Source organism: Sinocyclocheilus anshuiensis, unplaced genomic scaffold, assembly GCF_001515605.1.
Source record: "Sinocyclocheilus anshuiensis isolate Anshui unplaced genomic scaffold, SAMN03320099.WGS_v1.1 scaffold195, whole genome shotgun sequence".
Lineage (NCBI taxonomy): Eukaryota > Metazoa > Chordata > Actinopteri > Cypriniformes > Cyprinidae > Sinocyclocheilus > Sinocyclocheilus anshuiensis.
The window spans coordinates 24060-42496 of NW_015548236.1; the positions used below are offsets into that span (position 1 = coordinate 24060).

General features: G+C 39.6%; 1 protein-coding gene and 1 pseudogene across 1 annotated transcript; one reads left to right on the forward strand and one right to left on the reverse strand.

Moving 5' to 3' along the window:
* Positions 1–571: 571 nt before the first annotated feature.
* Positions 572–7873, reverse strand: LOC107654703 (kelch-like protein 31; annotated as a pseudogene).
* A 507-nt stretch (positions 7874–8380) lies between these two features.
* On the forward strand, positions 8381–18435 carry LOC107654666 (transcription elongation factor B polypeptide 3-like; the record flags this gene model as incomplete). The annotated part of the gene is made up of 10 exons (XM_016441847.1): positions 8381–8566; positions 9825–9881; positions 9999–10114; positions 12399–12883; positions 15797–15890; positions 16606–16783; positions 16871–16982; positions 17093–17245; positions 17516–17613; positions 18319–18435. Coding segments are annotated over exons 1-10 (1482 nt in total), but the record flags the coding sequence as incomplete, so codon positions are not given.
* Positions 18436–18437: the final 2 nt, after the last annotated feature.

The window sequence follows — 18437 nt, forward strand, 5'->3', positions numbered from 1 at the left end:
ATACGATTGTAAGGCACATTGGGTGTGATTCGAACATCTGGGTTGTGCTGTTCTGTTGTAAATAAGTCTTAACCAATGAGTCCTAATTGCATCTACTTCCGGGAAGGCCAAGTGCTTTTGCTTTGCACTGAATCACACAGCGTCCAGTGTTGCCAAACCCCTCCCTCAGAAAATCTCTAGAACCACCCTCAAAAGGCTGACTCTTAACTTTTATAAAGAATATCTCTTTGGATTTGAGACTTTAGTCTTTGCAACTTTACAGATCTTCTTTATGCACCAAGAGCTTGTAACACTCCAAAGAGAAAAGGAAAAATTAAAATCACATCATATGACCCCTTTAAAACTGAAATGGCTGTATTTGTTTAGGTGGTACAAATTTTAGGAAGTGCTTTTCGCCAGCTTTTTGATGTCCTTGGGTGTCACCTTTATAAATCTAGACACTTATGTGGTAGTGTTAAATGCATTTTGAAGTACATTTCATTTCAAAGACAGTAGTTTCTGACAGTTGAGGACTGGGTGGTGATTATTATGTTGCAGTGAATATTGCAAAGGAAAGGAAAGAAGAGACAAGTTTTTTTCTTTAAGTTTTATTCAGTGAAATTCCAGAGATTTAGTACCAGATATACTCCAGGCTCTCTAATCTGCTACATTTTCCATGTTATGCATTAATTTCCATTTGGTTATGTGTTCAATTGTTGACAATTTTGTTTGGTATTTTACTGGTTCTTTTAGATAATTTTGTTTTATCATATACAATTATAGGTAGTTGTTTTGATCTCTACATAGGAGAGTAAAGACCCTTAAATGTAACTTAAATACATAAATGGGTTAAAACAGTAAATATGGTAAGCATGATTTTTTTTTCAATTCATAGCTAGTCTATGAATCATGTTGGTTAATATGTGTGGTATTAAGCACATTCTTTGGTGGGAAGTATCAGTGGTTTGGTGCTTAACTGTGTGTCCGAGGGGCGTATTGACTTTTGCATTGTACCTCTTTGCATGTACCAGTGAACAATTTTTGCAGTTATTGGGTTTGGTTATTAAGAGAGAAAACTGATAAACTTGATTAAAAAAAGAATTTGTGAGAAATAAATAAACTGATACGACTTAATTCAGTACTACTGAATTAAAATGGTGATAATCCCATTATAGTATTTTCAATAGAACTGTATGGCTGAATTTCTAAAACTCATTCACAGAAACTCATAAGCAGATACCTCACTAAATTCCTTGCACTGCAGAGGCTCTTGTGAAATGTACCTTTCACATTCTTTATAAGTGGGCCCTAGGTAGTACCGTTTCTTTGAACTCGCTGTATACCTAATGCATCTTTGGAGTTTTAAGAACAAGACTTAAAAACAAAGACTTCTTTGCTTTTCCCTTCATGTTGTTATTCTTTACATTCTACTCAATTTCCATTTCACCTATACGTCACTCTCTCTCTTGCCGTCTTTTTCTGCACTCGCTCCTCTCCTTTCTCTCTCTCCTTTCACCCTGTCTCTTTCTTGCTCTGTCTTTCCCCAGCTTTTCTTTCTCATGCAGTGTTATGCTGTGTCACACTGCTCTGATCTTCATGGGAAGGTGTGTTCCGGTGTCTGCGGGTCATGTGGCATGGGGGCAAGGGAAGGGCACAACAGGACACTCCCACTATGGGTTCTGGCAGGTCTTCCACTGCTGACCAGTTGTCAGTGCCTGGGTCATAGCGTTGGACTGCTGACTTGTAACGTTTCTCTGCTTCATTCCATCCACCTAGCAGGTACAGGTGATTTCCCAGTGGAGACATACCAGCTGTGCTCACTCCCAGGGGCAGGGTAGCAGCTCTGGTCCACTCCTTGCTCTCAGGGTTGAAGACCTCCATGGTCATCACATCAATGCGGACTCCACCAGGACCAAGCTGGCTACCTCCTACCACGTACACCTTGCCACCTACTGTTGCAGAGCAGTGCCAGCCACGAGGTGTTTCCAATTCTCCCTGCTCACTCCAAGTGTCGCTGTCAATGCTAAAACGAATTACAGAGCGAGAGTAAGCGCAGTTAACATACCCACCAGTCACCAAGATGTCTCCCGATGGAAGGACGGCACTGGCATGGCAGCATCGTGGGATATCCATTGGCGTACGGAGCTGCCAAGTGTTGGTAGAGGGCTGGTAGCTCTCAATGGTGGCCAAGAGGCCATCAGTGTTGCGGCCACCAATGGCATACAGCCGCCTACCAGTGGCCACCAAACTGAAATGGGTACGTCGTTGGCGCATGCTGGTAAGATGTAGCCAAATGTTGAAGCGAGGATCGTATCTGAGGATCAGAAGGTAATGCGGTCAAATCTGTGTATTAGATTTTAGACTAAGGGTGTCCAATCCTGTTCCTGGAGGGCTACCTTCTTGCAGAGTGGTAACCTACCTGGAAGTACCTAGTAATACTAAAGCCCGCTTGATTAGCTAGTTCAGTTGTGTTTAATCAAGTTTCGGACTAACCTCTACAGGAAAGTGGGACCCCAGGAGCAAGATTTGACCACCACAGTTTTAGACTGATTGATAGGGTCTACTGATGACTAAATTATTTGTGATAACATACCTGCTAAGGGTGCCAACAGCATGTTTAGCCTGGTTTCGGGCATCATTCTGATCTTCTCCTCCTGCCACATACAGGAATCCATCCATCACAGCCACACACTGGTTGAAACTCTTGGCTGGCAGCTGAGTAAGATGACGCCATGTAGCCGTTCCCTCTCATGGATCTCTCCAAAGCACCTTTGCACAGTAAAACAAGTGAGCAATCAAAGGAAATAAAAAATTAATTTCCTTATGTGGACAGAGCAGGGAGTTTAGTATTGCTCCTGAAGGACCACATTCTTGCAGAGTTTGACTCCAACCCTATTTAAACCAGAAACACATTAGCCAAGGTATTCAGGATTACTAGAAGCTTCTAGGCTGGTGTGTTGGAGCAGGACAGAGGTAAACTCTGCTGAAAGGTGCTCTTCCAGGAGTAGAACTGGAAACCAATGATATCAAGAGCATTACATGTCATGGACTTTGTCCAAAAGTTTGTACCTCTCGACTTAGGGCACGCTCAGTTAGTGAAGGACGACCCCCAATGGTTAGAAGAGCATTCTGGCTTCCACGGACCTTTGTGCGCCGTGATTGCAGTGTGTTCTGCTGGTAGGGCAGCAAATGGTAGTTCATGGCATCCACCAGAAGACGGTGACACTGAGGATCTAGCATCATGCGTGCCACTGGCTGGATCTCACTAACCAGCTTACTCGCAGGGATGGTCTCAAAGCGCACGTGAGACAGCAGTTCTGCAGCATGTTCCTGCCTCTTTGGGTCAAAGTCTATCCACTTCATTGAAATCTAGGTTCCAAGAAAATTTAAAATGAGTGGTCCAAGTTTAGTATCTAATTCAGTCTACTTTATAAATAGTGTACATATTTATATCCTTTTCACGACTCTAGCTATATCTCTTTTTACAGTATGTGCTGTGTTTGCTGACATGTTTAGCTTTTGGGTCACTGTATAAATAGAACTTCCTTAGCTTTTGCTATACCCCTATTCATCTTGCCCTTCCATCAATCTTTCCTTACACTGACCTGAAAGGTGATGACCTCTGAAGGAAGAGATAGGTTGTCATCTTGTAGGAAAGATGTGATCTGCTCCAGGGTGAGTTGGTTGAATTGGGTTGTCTCAGAAAACTGGGTCAAATTCTCCAGAATGTAGCGCCGGGCGGCCTCTCGAACAGGCATCAGGCTATATGCAGCGCCGATGTTCCACACATACACACAAGTGTGCACATTCAGTTCGGACATCAGGAAGTCCATGCACATCTGGAGAAGATGAGGGATTTGCAGGGTGCTGGCTGCAGACACAGTGCAGCCAATGGTGTACAGAGACATGTGCACACGGCCCAGGTAAGCAAACGTAATCACATTGGCAAGTCCTGAGGATAAATATAATACATACAGTATATGTTATGGTGTTTTAATATGTATGACTTAGCCATAATGTCAGACATGATTCCAGTTGTTTGGGCCACTCAAAATATTGGGGAACTTTAACAAATGTAGCTAGGTCTTCAACCCTGCTCCAGGAGACATACTGTCCTACAAATTTTAGTTCTAACCTGCTCCAACCCACCTGCCTGGTTGGTTCTGATCCTGAATCAGATTCAGAATTGTCCTGAATGGTTGGTTCAGGTGTGCTTGATGAGAGTTGGAGCTAACCTCTGCAGGACAGTGGGTCTCCAGCCGCACAAGTGAAAACCTCTGAGCTAGGTTATATCTTTTAAGGCTTACCAAGAGGTGAGAGGGTAGGGAGTTCCAGTCGTTTGAGTCCAGGGTCCTTGGCCAGGACTTCACGAAGATACTGGCTGACTGAGGAAATTACGAGCTTGTGGACATCAAATGCCTTGGTTTTGCAGGCCATTTCCATATCAGTGAGGAATCGTTCTTGTCTCATGTGGCTCAGCTCCTCCAGCAGAGTGGATCCATGCAGGGGGCGGGTGAGCTCACTGCCCAGGCCAAAACCTCTCTCTCCAGGTCGAATCACAGGGGGTGGCAGGGGCACCCCATTGAGCCGGTTCAGCTGCTCAACATTAAGAGGAAGCTCCAGCTTCTTAACACCGGGCTCTGGGACAACCACTCCACTCTCAACTGTTGTTGGTTCAGGAATGGATTTCTTAGGGCATGGTGACTTCTTCTTGGGAGCCATTGAGATGTGTAGGCTGGTTAGATGATAGCTTTTTATCAGTCAGGTCAACAGATTTTCAAACTGATAGATTATGTGCCGACAGTCACAATGACCCAATAACACTTGAATAGATTCACTTGTTTTTTTTTTTTATTTTATTTTTTTTGTGTGTATTTTTTGTTTCTTTAAAGGTTTATACTGACAGAATGATTTTGAAGCTGTGACACTTTTACTGTATCACAAGAGCACTGATTAACCAAGAAGCTATATGGACAGACAGACGCACTACACTTCCAAACTAACAGTGGAGGAGAGCGATTGATCCGTGTCAGTGCACACCACCTGAAAAGAAACACAGTTAACATATAGTAAGTATGAGTTCAATAAATATCATATGCTTTATAATATCATGGTCAGCATGGATGGGTTTGCACTTGATCTCATCTTACTCTTTTACAGTGGGAGGATATAAGGCTGATTGACAGGTGCATGTGGTCTCGTAGGGGAGTTTCCAAAAAGGATTGCCACAGACTATGGTTATAATTTATTATAAGCAAGCTGAGTAGTTTACAAGTAACATGCAGATTTTTGTATTCCAAATTGAAATGGTAAAGTATATTCCATGTAGTCTCTCTGTTGATATACAGTAAGTGCATGAAAACCTTATCTATATTATTTTTTTAAAAAGTTTATTTTTATTTTTTTTTAATTTTACATTTAATAGATCGATAAAGCAGGGCATATTGCAGGACACTATATGCAGTTTTGGACTAAATTTTATAAAGGATGTAATGTACATTTGCATTGACATCTGACTCTTATTATAGGATTCAGCATGTCTTAGAGAATGTGTTTATTCTTATATCAGCAATCCCCTCCCATTTGCCAGTTATTATAGTTAAATATACATGCACACTACCAGACTCAAATATTTAGCCACATAGTTTATTACAGATCACAGCAAATACATAAGCAGAATTATTACTTTTGCCTAGGTTGTTTGTAATCAGCTCATTGAAAATGTGTATTGTTTCAGAGAGGAGATTGTTCTGTTATGCTTGCAAAACCAGAACAAAGCAGACCCCTCATAGACAAACAAACAAGCATGATTGGACTGTGATAGACAGGTGTGCTTACATCTCTTCTAAAAATATTCTAAAGCCACATAGGAAGAATGGCAGGGGCTGTGCTGCTTAAATTACCCTCACACTGTCATCATTCCCTTCCTGCCCCCTCTCTCACCCCCATCTCACCTTAAAATCTGTGCCACAACACAAAGGTTTATCATTGTTCTCAAAATCAGATGCAGTTGTTTTCAATCAAGCGTAAATGCATGGATGACTCAGTCGTGCAAAGTGAATCCGCCCATTTACCATGACAACCTTTTTCACCAGGGACATAGATACTCAAAGGGCTGCTGCTTGAGTGTAATCAACAGGTGTTCAAAATATGAAGGGTCTCATTTAAAAAGGAAAAATAATAACAGCATCAAAAAGCAATTATTATATGATTTAAATGTACATGTTGGACAATACAATGCTTAAAATCCTAAATGTTAGAAAAGCAAATATATGACAGCAAAAGGCAACAATGTTTTTAGATTATATAAACAGTGTCATTTTTTTTAATAGAATGGCCCACTTTTTGTTTTACTAAGGCTAAAATGTTTCAAAAATCGACCTTTTTGTAGTATACCATTTTAGTATATTGTGCAAACTTTTCAGTGCTTATTTCCATCTCCACAGTTGTGTTTTTTCCCCCAGTCAGAATATTTTTTTATTCCTAGCTGGTTCCTAATATGGCAAGATTTACCATACGTAAATGAATACGGAACATATATATATATATATTAGAATGATAAAATAGAGCATTTTGATGCATTAAGTCTTAATAAGCTATATTGCTTTCTTGATGACACATTAGATACATAAGTTATATGTTGCCTGCCATGCTTTTGTGACGTTTACTATCATTTGGATCAGATCTGTTGTTTTCTGCAGATGTTTAAATGATTTCAGGAGTGTTGCAACATAATGCCAGTCATAAAGCACTAACACGACTGTCACCTCTTATATTACACCACGGCAGCTGCTGGCCCTGCATGGGCTATGACATGCACACACAAAACCACAGCATATTTACAGCTATTTACAGCACAGAGAGGAAAATGCTTGAGGGGAAAGAATCAATGACTGATGTAATTTTCAGGTTTGCAGTAGTTTGATGAAAGTTTCAGTGATGATCATACAACCATCTGACCCAGATAGCTCAATGAAAGTCATCTGGTTATCCTTTCAGGTTAACTGAAAAGTGATAGGTTCATGTTCTTTTATCTGATGCTCTAAAGAAGATTTCACAACACTCAATATGAAAAGGTGACAGGTAAGCAGGGAGACAAGGAAATTTCTATACTTTGAAAAGAGAAAGATAATAAGAAAGGATGAGAGGGTAAGAGGAGATGGGAAAGAAGCAGCTGGTACACACGTCATTCCTAAAAACTGAAGGCCTGGCTGTCTTCAGTCTAAAATGCTGTAGTGTCGTGGAAAGTCCGACTGAGTATTTGCTTGGCAACCTCCAACAAGCTCCTCGCTCTGCTTGTTATTTATAGACATTGAGAAACAACCCTCATGTCATTCTCTGTTTCTGACTCTGACAGGGGTCTGTTTAAATTTAGACCACCCCACTACAGTGGGATGCCTTTGATAAGAAATTCTATGAGTCTGTGTTTGGATTGTGAGATGTCAGGGATGCATATCCAAAGTGATATTTAGTTTTCAATAAACTCACATAAATTGAAGCATGTCGAAATGAAGTAAGCATGTCTTGTGATTCAGGCTTGTTGTAAATCCATGTTCTAAATTACATGGAGATGGTGAATTGAATTCATGCATTAAAAGTGTAAGCAATGTTCTGTTGCTTTTAAAACATTCACGTCAATGTTCTGTTGCTTTTTTTAAAACATTCACATGTCAGTGTCTAATTTAATGTAAATGTATTATTATGTCCTTATGCATTCATCAAAAGAAAGAGAAGCACAGTCAGTTTTACCTCTGCTTTATAGCTCTCTTCCACTCTTATTTGTCCTTCCTTGTTCTTCTTTCATTTGTTCTCTTAGTTCTTGATCAACACTGTTTTCTTTCTCTTCTTGGTAATCTTGTCTCTCTCACTGTCTGTCTGTCTGTCAGTCAGAGCTCTGTTGGCAGCAGGATTTAGTGGAAAAGATGAACCAACCACAGCTCTGCAACACAATCCTACCAGTCCTCAACCCCACCTACATAACCTTCTCCATATACAGCCATACACCCCTCCCCAAAAAAACACTGTCCATATCCAGCTTGTCCTCCTAACACCAACCTGATAGGACACACAGAGGTTAATATAACAAGCTTCAGTCTCTCGTCAGGGATGATGCTTTAACATTTGATTACATCTTTGGCCAAGAAGATACTTCACTCATGTTGTTGTGGAGTCCTTGTATTTGAATAATGTAACTAATTAAATAATTTAATCATTCTAAATCACTTTTAGACATGCTATAGGCAAATTAAAGTTTGCAAGTAAAAAACTCACCACTTAAGTTGGCCTTCCTAGGCAGGATGTATCTGAAATAAGCACAAAGCTGAATGATCAAATCTGGACAATAAATATATGAATACATCATGACCTCACTAGGATGACGTTATAACAGCAGAATGACGTTCTTCCGGAATCTCAATCTCCATTTGGAGTGACGGAAGTTCGCAGCAGTCTGAAACAACAGCAGGCCCCCACCATTGCTGTTGTGGCTTCCGGGCAACATGTACCAGCTGTAAACATGGCGGAGGAGATATTGGAAGCAGTCGAGAAGTTGCAGTTAAGGCTCTCAGAGAATCAAGAGCCTCGCAAGGTAAGAAACCTTTTCGGTGAGACGAAGCGAATGCTCTACGTCGTCCCTTTTCGCACCATGTATGACTGTGTTATACGCACTTCGGCGAGTGTCTAGCCTGAGGTTCGATCAACATTGCTATCCAGAAATCCCACGTCTAACAATTACAAGAGCAGCAGACCGTGAAATGGACGATCGGTTTACATAGATCAGTCTGGATTGAGCTTTCTCCTCAAATATGCCTCGATACGACAGCAAAAACAGCATCGAGGCAGTTTCCCAGAAGCTTGTGCTCAGTTATCAGAAATGTCAACCACAGCGATTTAATACGATAGCGGTGACAGATGAAGACAGGCCTTGAGTAATGCAGCAGAATTTCTGTTACTCCCTGTAAGACACGATTCCTTCTCAATAGTGAATGGTTATTACACTAAGGTTGTGTCTCAAAACCTAGTGATCTGCCTATGTAGAGGGCATTAGTGGGCAGAATGCTTCATTCCATGCCTCAGAATGTTGTCTAGATAGGAAGCTCAACGAGGTTTGAGATACTGCCCAACTTTCTGGCCAATGTAACCCCCCATGTTCCCGTGTAGGCCACGATGACACTTTGAAAGGGCAATTAAATGTTTGTTTTGCCAAATCTGGCATTAAAGTGAGTCTACTGCTTAGCCAACTAATAAGTGTGTTACTTGGCATTAGTCTTACAATGTTGTCTTTGTGTAAACAAAAAATACTAAAGTACTACCATGTTATTTGGGCACTGCACCACGGTCATGCCATGTTTTTTCTTTTTTGGACCTATACAATGCCAGTTACTCCTTTAAATATGTAAACATCCTGGTGCATGATGTACTACTGCCAGTTTTTTCCTAAGTGTATTACGTCTATATAGTTTTCTATTATATGTATTTGTTCTATTATTTGTTCTACTATTATTATTATTATTTCTATTATATGTATAATATGTATTTGGATATAATTTATGTATCATTGTTCACTTCTTTTTTTGTGGTTAGTTTTATAGAATGATGTGATAGGCATTTTATGATAATGTGTGTTAAATACATTGTAAATGATCTTAAGTGATAAGAGTAGTGTAGTTTTCAACAAATTTTGCAGTTTTCCACTTAATTTGATCACAAAGATTTTTACAATATGTTCTTTCCAATATTGTGGTAATGGTCCAAAATTAACATTTTGCTACAACTGCCAGTGGTGAGTGTTAATGGAAAATTTACCAGCTATAAATACTTTTTTCCACTTTTCACCTTCTGTCCAGCTGCTGAAAACTCTCAAAAAGCTGGGGGAGCTTCCTATAACAGTAGACATCCTGGTGGTAAGATTAAAATATTACTTATGTTCTAAAGTATTACTCTTGAGTTGGTCTAACAGTTTTTATTAATGCAGTTGGTTCTATAGCTTTTAATATGTTTGTTTTCTTCGATTCTTGCAGGAAACAGGCATTGGAAAGACAGTGAATTCCCTGCGCAAACATGAATTTGCTGGGGAGGCAGCAAAGAACCTTGTGGCCAAGTGGAAAAAGCTTGTGCCAGAGAGATCTGCAGACAGGTTAGTTTTTTAAAGTGATATATTACGTATTCATATAATTGCAATTAACCTTTTAGAGTAATAAGAATAGTGTAATTTTCAACAAAGGGGATAGCTAAAAGCCTAACATCTGATCATAAAGATTCTTGACAAAGCATCTACTGCTAAATTTCTTGGTGAAGAAGCTGAAACTGAAACAACTGTTCTTCAGAATATTTTTGTTGTCATGGTCAAAAATTTACTTTTTGCCACAACTGCCAGTAGCAGGTGTATTGAGGAAAATTTGTGTGCCTTCGATGTTTCTTATTGGTCATTAAACTGTATATTGCACTTTTGCATATTTTTATATATACAATACTGTTCAAAGGTTTGGGGTTTTGATAAGGGGGTTCTTGAAAAAATATATTTTATGTTCACTAAGCCTGCATTTATTTGACCAGAAATACAGTAAAAACAGTCAAATATTATCACAATTTAAAGGGGTCATATGATGCGATTTCAATTTTTCCTTTCTCTTTGAAGTGATACAAGCTTTTGGTGCATAAAGAAGATCTGTAAAGTTGCAAAGACTAAAGTCTCAAATCCAAAGAGATATTCTTTATAAAAGTTAAGAGTCAGCCACGCCTACCTAAAACGGCTCGTTCTAACACACCCTCACATGTCTACGTCATGATGTGGGAAGATTTGCATAATGCCGCCCAAATGTTCACGCAAAGAAAGAAGGCGTAACTTTTATTCTCGCTGTAGTATTGTTGTTGCCGCCATCACAAAATAATGTTCTTTTTAGCAACATCATATGACCCCCTTAAAATATGTTATTTAATTTAATATATTTTAAAATGCAGTTTATTCCTGTGATGGCAAAGCTAAATTTTCAGCAGCCATTACTCAAGTCTTCAGTGTCACATGATCCTTCAGAAATCATTGTTATATGTGGATTTGCTTCTTAAGAAGAAGTTTTGCTGCCTAATATTTTTGTGGAAACTAGGGGTTGAATGACTTCTGATTTTTTAAAGTCGACTTTTATGTGATGAAAGTCGAGTCGAAGTCGACTAGTCGCTGATGACGTCATTAATGAACAAAAAATTCTGGAGCTGTGAAAAATTAGATCACCTTTAAAAAATCTGAAGTCGTGTGAGAGCGATTGCGTGTGTGAATTAATTCTACCTGGCAGCGTCTCTCTACTAGTAGTGAAGCTGTGGAATTTAGTTAAGAAATATATGCTTTAACTTTTCAGTTTCAAAGCAATTTTATTGAGAAATCACAGAACAGTGTTGACCATACATTTCCGTGCTGAATGATTCTGTGTGCGCGTGACCTGCGCATGATGTACGAGCTACTAGCTGCGTCCCAAATGACGCACTATACACTATGCACTTATACACTATGTACTTATTCACTATGTACTCAACCATGTAGTGTATGAATTATATAAGGTTATTTGGTCATTCATAAATGGAGTCTAAAAGCCCCTCCCCCTTCACTACGTAATTAAAGCTGCGACAGTTGAGTGCATGAAGTGTTCAACATTCCACACTTCGTTTTTTCGGTTATTTAAGTGCATCATCCGGGTATTTAAAGTGCAATTTTTCTTTTTGGAATTTTCAGCGTGAACACACTACTCGCACTATTCATACTACAAAACGTCATAGAATAGTGCATAAGTACGTGATTTGGGACGCACCTTTAATTTCCTTTTTTACTATAGGCTAGACACTGACGTTCCGACACACATGATGTAATAAATATTGTTTCTTAATCTTGCTATTCAACAACAACAAAAATTAAAAAGTAATCAACAATAGCACACATTGCACTTTCAGAGTATGCATTTATTTGTCATTTTAACTATTTGGAAACGGAGCGTAAATGTCGTAAATGTGGAAAGATTTCTTATCCTGTTGCGCCCTCTATAGGACCAGAGACTAGTCGACGTCAAGCTTAAAGCGTCATGGCAGAGCATTGAAGTCGATTAGTAGATTAGTCTGTGCTACCCCTAGTGGAAACCATGATACATTTTGTTTTTCTGGATTCTTTGATCACTAGTTCAAAAGAACTGCATTTATTTGAAATGGATTGAATGAATTCTTGCTAAATAAAAGTAAATGTATACAGTATATTTTAAAAAATCTTACTCACCCCAAACCTTTGAACGGTTACCAGTACCAGAAGTTACCAGTGCTGATGAGTTTTACTCCGGTATGATGTTTGGTGGGTAATAATTTTGGAACCCTGTTTGGGGTGGTGTTGTCTTCTGAGATAAGAGATGAATAAGTTATGTTATATGTTCCATGTTTATCAAAAGACCAAATGTAAAGGAAGGGCGTTCCCACTCACGCATTAATGAGTCTGGAGGGCACAAACGAGTCCGGGAGCGGTCTCCAGATGAGCCTCCACTTATGGAGGAGGAACAACATGAAGAGATGGGATACCAACATGGCTACTCCCCCTCCCCTCCACAGCACTACAGCTCTCAGTACAGGCACAGTAGCGCAAGGGAGTATCAGTCAGATGAATATGAAAGCCCTCCTGAAGAGGAGCCAGAGCCCAGTCCCCCACGCAATGACATGAGGCACAGCAAGCCACACAAAGAGCCAGTCAGAGAGCACAATTCCCAAGACATTCGGGAACAGGAGAGACGGAAGAATCGTCCCACGGGTGTCGGCAGCAGTGAGGAGAGGTCGCATAGAGCCGACAGAGAGCAACAGGGTGGGACGAGTCACAAATCTAAACACAATCGACATTTAAGCCCACACGAAAGCAAAAGGGAAAAGAAAGGAGGAAGTGATGGTAAGAAAGTTTTGCCTGCTTTTAATTGTAGTTGACATTTCTGTTTTAAGTCAAAAATATATATTTTTTTAATATAGAAGCAATATCCCTAAAGAAATCTCTTATATTCACAATGGCCACATTTATTTGATCAAAAATACAGTAAAAAAAAGTCATATTGTGAATATATTATGTGAAAGTTATTTAAATATTATACAGTCATATTGAGAATATATATTGTGTTATTACAATTAAAAATAATTGTTTTCTCTTGTAATTTATTCCTGTGATGGCAAAGCTGAATTTTCAGTAGTCATTACTCCAGTTTTCAGTGTCTCATGACCCTTCAGAAATCATTCTAATATGCTGATTTGTTGCTCAAGAAGCATTTATTATTATGCGATTTGGGACGCACCTTACTGTCTGTAATGTGTGTGCGTTACAGTGCAGCAACACATTAGATTAGAACGGCGATTAACTTACCTACCTGTACAATAAGTGGTTTAAAATGTGCATTCTCCCGTTCAATTTCGAGCATCCAGTAATATAAGCACACATTTCTTGTGGAGCACTTTCAGAGTATGCATTTATTTGTCATTTTAACTATTTGGAAACGGAGCGTAAATGTGGAAGCCCTTCAAAGATTTCTTATCCTGTTGCGCCCTCTATAGGACCAGAGACTAGTCGACGTCAAGCTTAAAGCGTCATGGCAGAGCATTGAAGTCGATTAGTAGATTAGTCTGTGCTACCCCTAGTGGAAACCATGATACATTTTGTTTTTCTGGATTCTTTGATCACTAGTTCAAAAGAACTGCATTTATTTGAAATGGATTGAATGAATTCTTGCTAAATAAAAGTAAATGTATACAGTATATTTTAAAAAATCTTACTCACCCCAAACCTTTGAACGGTTACCAGTACCAGAAGTTACCAGTGCTGATGAGTTTTACTCCGGTATGATGTTTGGTGGGTAATAATTTTGGAACCCTGTTTGGGGTGGTGTTGTCTTCTGAGATAAGAGATGAATAAGTTATGTTATATGTTCCATGTTTATCAAAAGACCAAATGTAAAGGAAGGGCGTTCCCACTCACGCATTAATGAGTCTGGAGGGCACAAACGAGTCCGGGAGCGGTCTCCAGATGAGCCTCCACTTATGGAGGAGGAACAACATGAAGAGATGGGATACCAACATGGCTACTCCCCCTCCCCTCCACAGCACTACAGCTCTCAGTACAGGCACAGTAGCGCAAGGGAGTATCAGTCAGATGAATATGAAAGCCCTCCTGAAGAGGAGCCAGAGCCCAGTCCCCCACGCAATGACATGAGGCACAGCAAGCCACACAAAGAGCCAGTCAGAGAGCACAATTCCCAAGACATTCGGGAACAGGAGAGACGGAAGAATCGTCCCACGGGTGTCGGCAGCAGTGAGGAGAGGTCGCATAGAGCCGACAGAGAGCAACAGGGTGGGACGAGTCACAAATCTAAACACAATCGACATTTAAGCCCACACGAAAGCAAAAGGGAAAAGAAAGGAGGAAGTGATGGTAAGAAAGTTTTGCTTGCTTTTATTGTGGTTGACATGACAATATCCCTAAAGAAGTCTCTTATACTCACCATGGCTGTATTTATTTGATTAAAAATACAGTAAAAACAGTCATATTGTGAATATATTATATAGTCATATTGTGAATGTGTTATTACAATTTAAAATATTTTTTCTCTTGTAATACATTTTTTAAAAGTAATTTATTTCTGTGATGGCAAAGCTGAATTTTCAGCAGTCATTACTCCAGTCTTCAGTGTCACATGATCCTTCAGAAATCATTCTAATATGCTGATTTGCTGCTCAAGAAGCATTTCTTATTATAATCAAACAGTTGTGTTGCTTTATATTTTTTTTGTGAAACTATTTTTTTCAGGCCATTCTTTGATGAATAGAAAGTAAACAAAAACAGCATTTATTTGAAATCTTTTGTAACATTAAAAATGGATTTACTGTCACTTTTGATCAATTTTATACACTTCCTCTCAATTAATAACTTAAAGGGTTAGTTCACCCAAAAATGAAAATTCTGTCATTAATTACTCACCCTCATGTCGTTCCACACCCCTAAGACCTTCGTTCATCTTCAGAACACAAATTTAGATATTTTTGATCAAATCAGATGGCTCAGAGAGGCCTCCATTGACAGCAACACCACCCAAACTTTCAAGATCCATAAAGGTACTAAAGACGTCGTTAAAACGGTCGACGTGACTACAGTGGTTCTACAATAATTTTATGAAGCAACGAGAATACTTTTTGTGTGCAAAAACAAAACATAATAATAATAATAATAACAAAATAATAACTTTATTCAGCAATCTCTTTTCTTCCCTGTCATTATCCTTACGCGGTTAACGCAGTAAGCACAGTGAAGGCTTCCGTGTTCCACGTCCGAACGCCGGCTCATTATTTGCCAAAGCTGCACATGTGAGCAGCGTGACGCATGCGTGTGATGCTGATGCAGGAGCCGTCCAATAATGAGCCGGCGTTCTGACATAGAACCTGGAAGTGCTGGACGTAAACAACGTATGAGAATGACACAGAAGAGAAGAGGTTGTTGAATTTTGTTTTTGTGCACAAAAAGTATTCTCGTCGCTTCATAAAATTATTGTAGAACCACTGTAGTCACGTCGACTGTTTTAACGACGTCTTTAGTACCTTTATGGATCTTGAGAGTTTGGGTGGCGTTGCTGTCAATGGAGGCCTCTCTGAGCCATCGGATTTGATCAAAAATATCTTAATTTGTGTTCTGAAGATGAACGAAGGTCTTAGGGGTGTGGAACGACATGAGGGTGAGTAATTAATGACAGAATTTTCATTTTTGGGTGAACTAACCCTCTAAAACTGAGTTTTATATGGTTTTACTTGAATTTCCTTTGCCTTTAAGGAAAATCAAGGGAGAGGAGGGAAATTCCAGAGCCAGTGGATGAGGATGAGGAGCCATATGAGGCTCCAACTATGTCTTTCGAATCCTTTCTCACATACGATGCTCCGACCCCAAGCAAAAAGAAGAAAAAGCAGTCCTCGCGACCCCCTCAGCCTCCTGTCTTGCTTCCTTCTGCTTCCTCTAAGTCTGGCAAAGCCAATGGGACCAGTAGTAAACACTCAAAGCCATCCTTTTCCTCAAAGACAACGTCTGTTGTTCCACAGAAACGCAGGAAGGTGAGGCTGAACATGTTTCTCAGGCGAGGTGATGGGAAACCAGCCTTTGTCCATGTGTCGAAGGATTTCTAATTATTATTTCTCCAGGTAGTGGATGTGGTTCCTACACTGCCTGATATCCCTTTGCCAGCCATCCAGCCCAACTACAGACCACTGCCCTCCATTGATCTTACACCACTGTCCCCCCAGAGGCGCAAAGGTATGCGGTTTTCGGTTTTATAACCTAAAAGAATCTGAATTAAAAAACAATCTTAAGTGTATAAATCCCAATGATTTTTTTCTGCATGGACTCATGTTTTTCTCTTCCAGTCCCACTGTCATATGAGGAAGAGGATGGTGGCTACGCAGGGCGAAGACTGAACTCTAAAATGGTGGTGTACTCTGGGTCCAAGACTTCGTATTTGCCGAAAATGATGTCTCTGTATGAACAGTGTATCAGAGTCCTACAGAACAATATAGATTGTAAGTTTTCTCATTCTCTGATCATTTGTTATAATAGTAATTATTGATTAAACGTTTTGGTATAGTCTTTAGATACGATGCTCCGACCCCAAGCAAAAAGAAGAAAAAGCAATCCTCGCGACCCCCTCAGCCTCCTGCCTCGATTCCTTCTGCTTCCTCTAAGTCTGGCAAAGCCAATGGGACCAGTAGTAAACACTCAAAGCCATCCTCTTCCTCCATGACCACGCCTGTTCCAGAGAAACGCAGGAAGGTGAGGCTGAACTTGTTTCTCAGACTAGGTGATGGGAAACCAGCTTTTGTCCATGTGTCGAAGGATTTCTAATCATTATTTCTCCAGGTAGTGGATGTGGTTCCTACACTGCCTGATATCCCTTTGCCAGCCATCCAGCCCAACTACAGACCACTGCCCTCCATTGATCTTACACCACTGTCCCCCCAGAGGCGCAAAGGTATGCGGTTTTCGGTTTTATAACCTAAAAGAATCTGAATTAAAAAACAATCTTAAGTGTATAAATCCCAATGATTTTTTTCTGCATGGACTCATGTTTTTCTCTTCCAGTCCCACTGTCATATGAGGAAGAGGATGGTGGCTACGCAGGGCGAAGACTGAACTCTAAAATGGTGGTGTACTCTGGGTCCAAGACTTCGTATTTGCCGAAAATGATGTCTCTGTATGAACAGTGTATCAGAGTCCTACAGAACAATATAGATTGTAAGTTTTCTCATTCTCTGATCATTTGTTATAATAGTAATTATTGATTAAACGTTTTGGTATAGTCTTTAGCCCTAATGTGCTGTTACTGGGTCAGTTAAACCCTATATAATCAAGAGTCGCAGTCTGATGTGTGTGAGAAATGTGAAGACACCATGTTCAAATCACATCTGTAAAGGATGCCATGATGTTTCAGGCTGGCTGAAGTATTAACCACCAATTGACCTGAAATGAATCGGCTTTTTACTGGTATTTCTTGCATTCTCTTAGCAATTGATGAAGTGGGTGGAGTGCCATTCGAGATTCTGGAACCGGTTCTGGAGAGATGCACTCCTGAGCAGCTTTACCGGATTGAGCAATGTAATCCAGTATGTGTCAACACAGTCACATGCAGATGATTTATTTCACAGTTCTAATCTAATCTCTGATCTGGTTCTCTTACTAAACTGCTTGTGTCTTTTTTATGTATTCTATTCAGTTTTGAAACCATGTACACTACTGTTCAAACGTGTGGGTCAGTAAGATTTTTTTTAAAGAAATGAATACTTTGATTTAGCAAAGATGCATTCAGTTGATCAACAGTGACAGTAAAGACATTTGTGATGTTACAAATGATGAAAAATAATGTTTCAAATTTGTAATATTTCAAATAAATGCTGTTCTTTTGTACTTTCTATTCATCAAAGACTCCAGGAAAAAGGTATGATGGTTTCCACAAAAATCTGTTTTCATCATTGATAAGAAATGTTTCTTGAGCACCAAATCAGCATATTAGAATGATTTCTGAAGCAATAGATTACATTTTAAAATATATTAAAATAGGAATATTTCACAATATTCTTACAATTTTACTGTATTTTTGATCAAATAAATGCAGGCTTGATGAGCATAAGAGACTTTTTTCCAAAAACATTAAAAAATCTTATAGACCCCAAACTTTTGTTTACATTCTAAGTCATAATACTTATTTTAAGAACAACACTGCATTCAAAGTTTTCTCGTTAGGACTTAGCATGGTGATTTATTAGGGCTTATTTTTGGACTAATCTTTAATTTCAAGCCTCTCAACTCAGTATTTCACAGAAGAGTCGGATGATCTGTGGATGAAACACTGCCAGCGGGATTTTAAACATGACCCTCGACAAGAGTATGAATCCTGGAGGGAGCTGTATCTCCGGCTCCATGAAGAAAG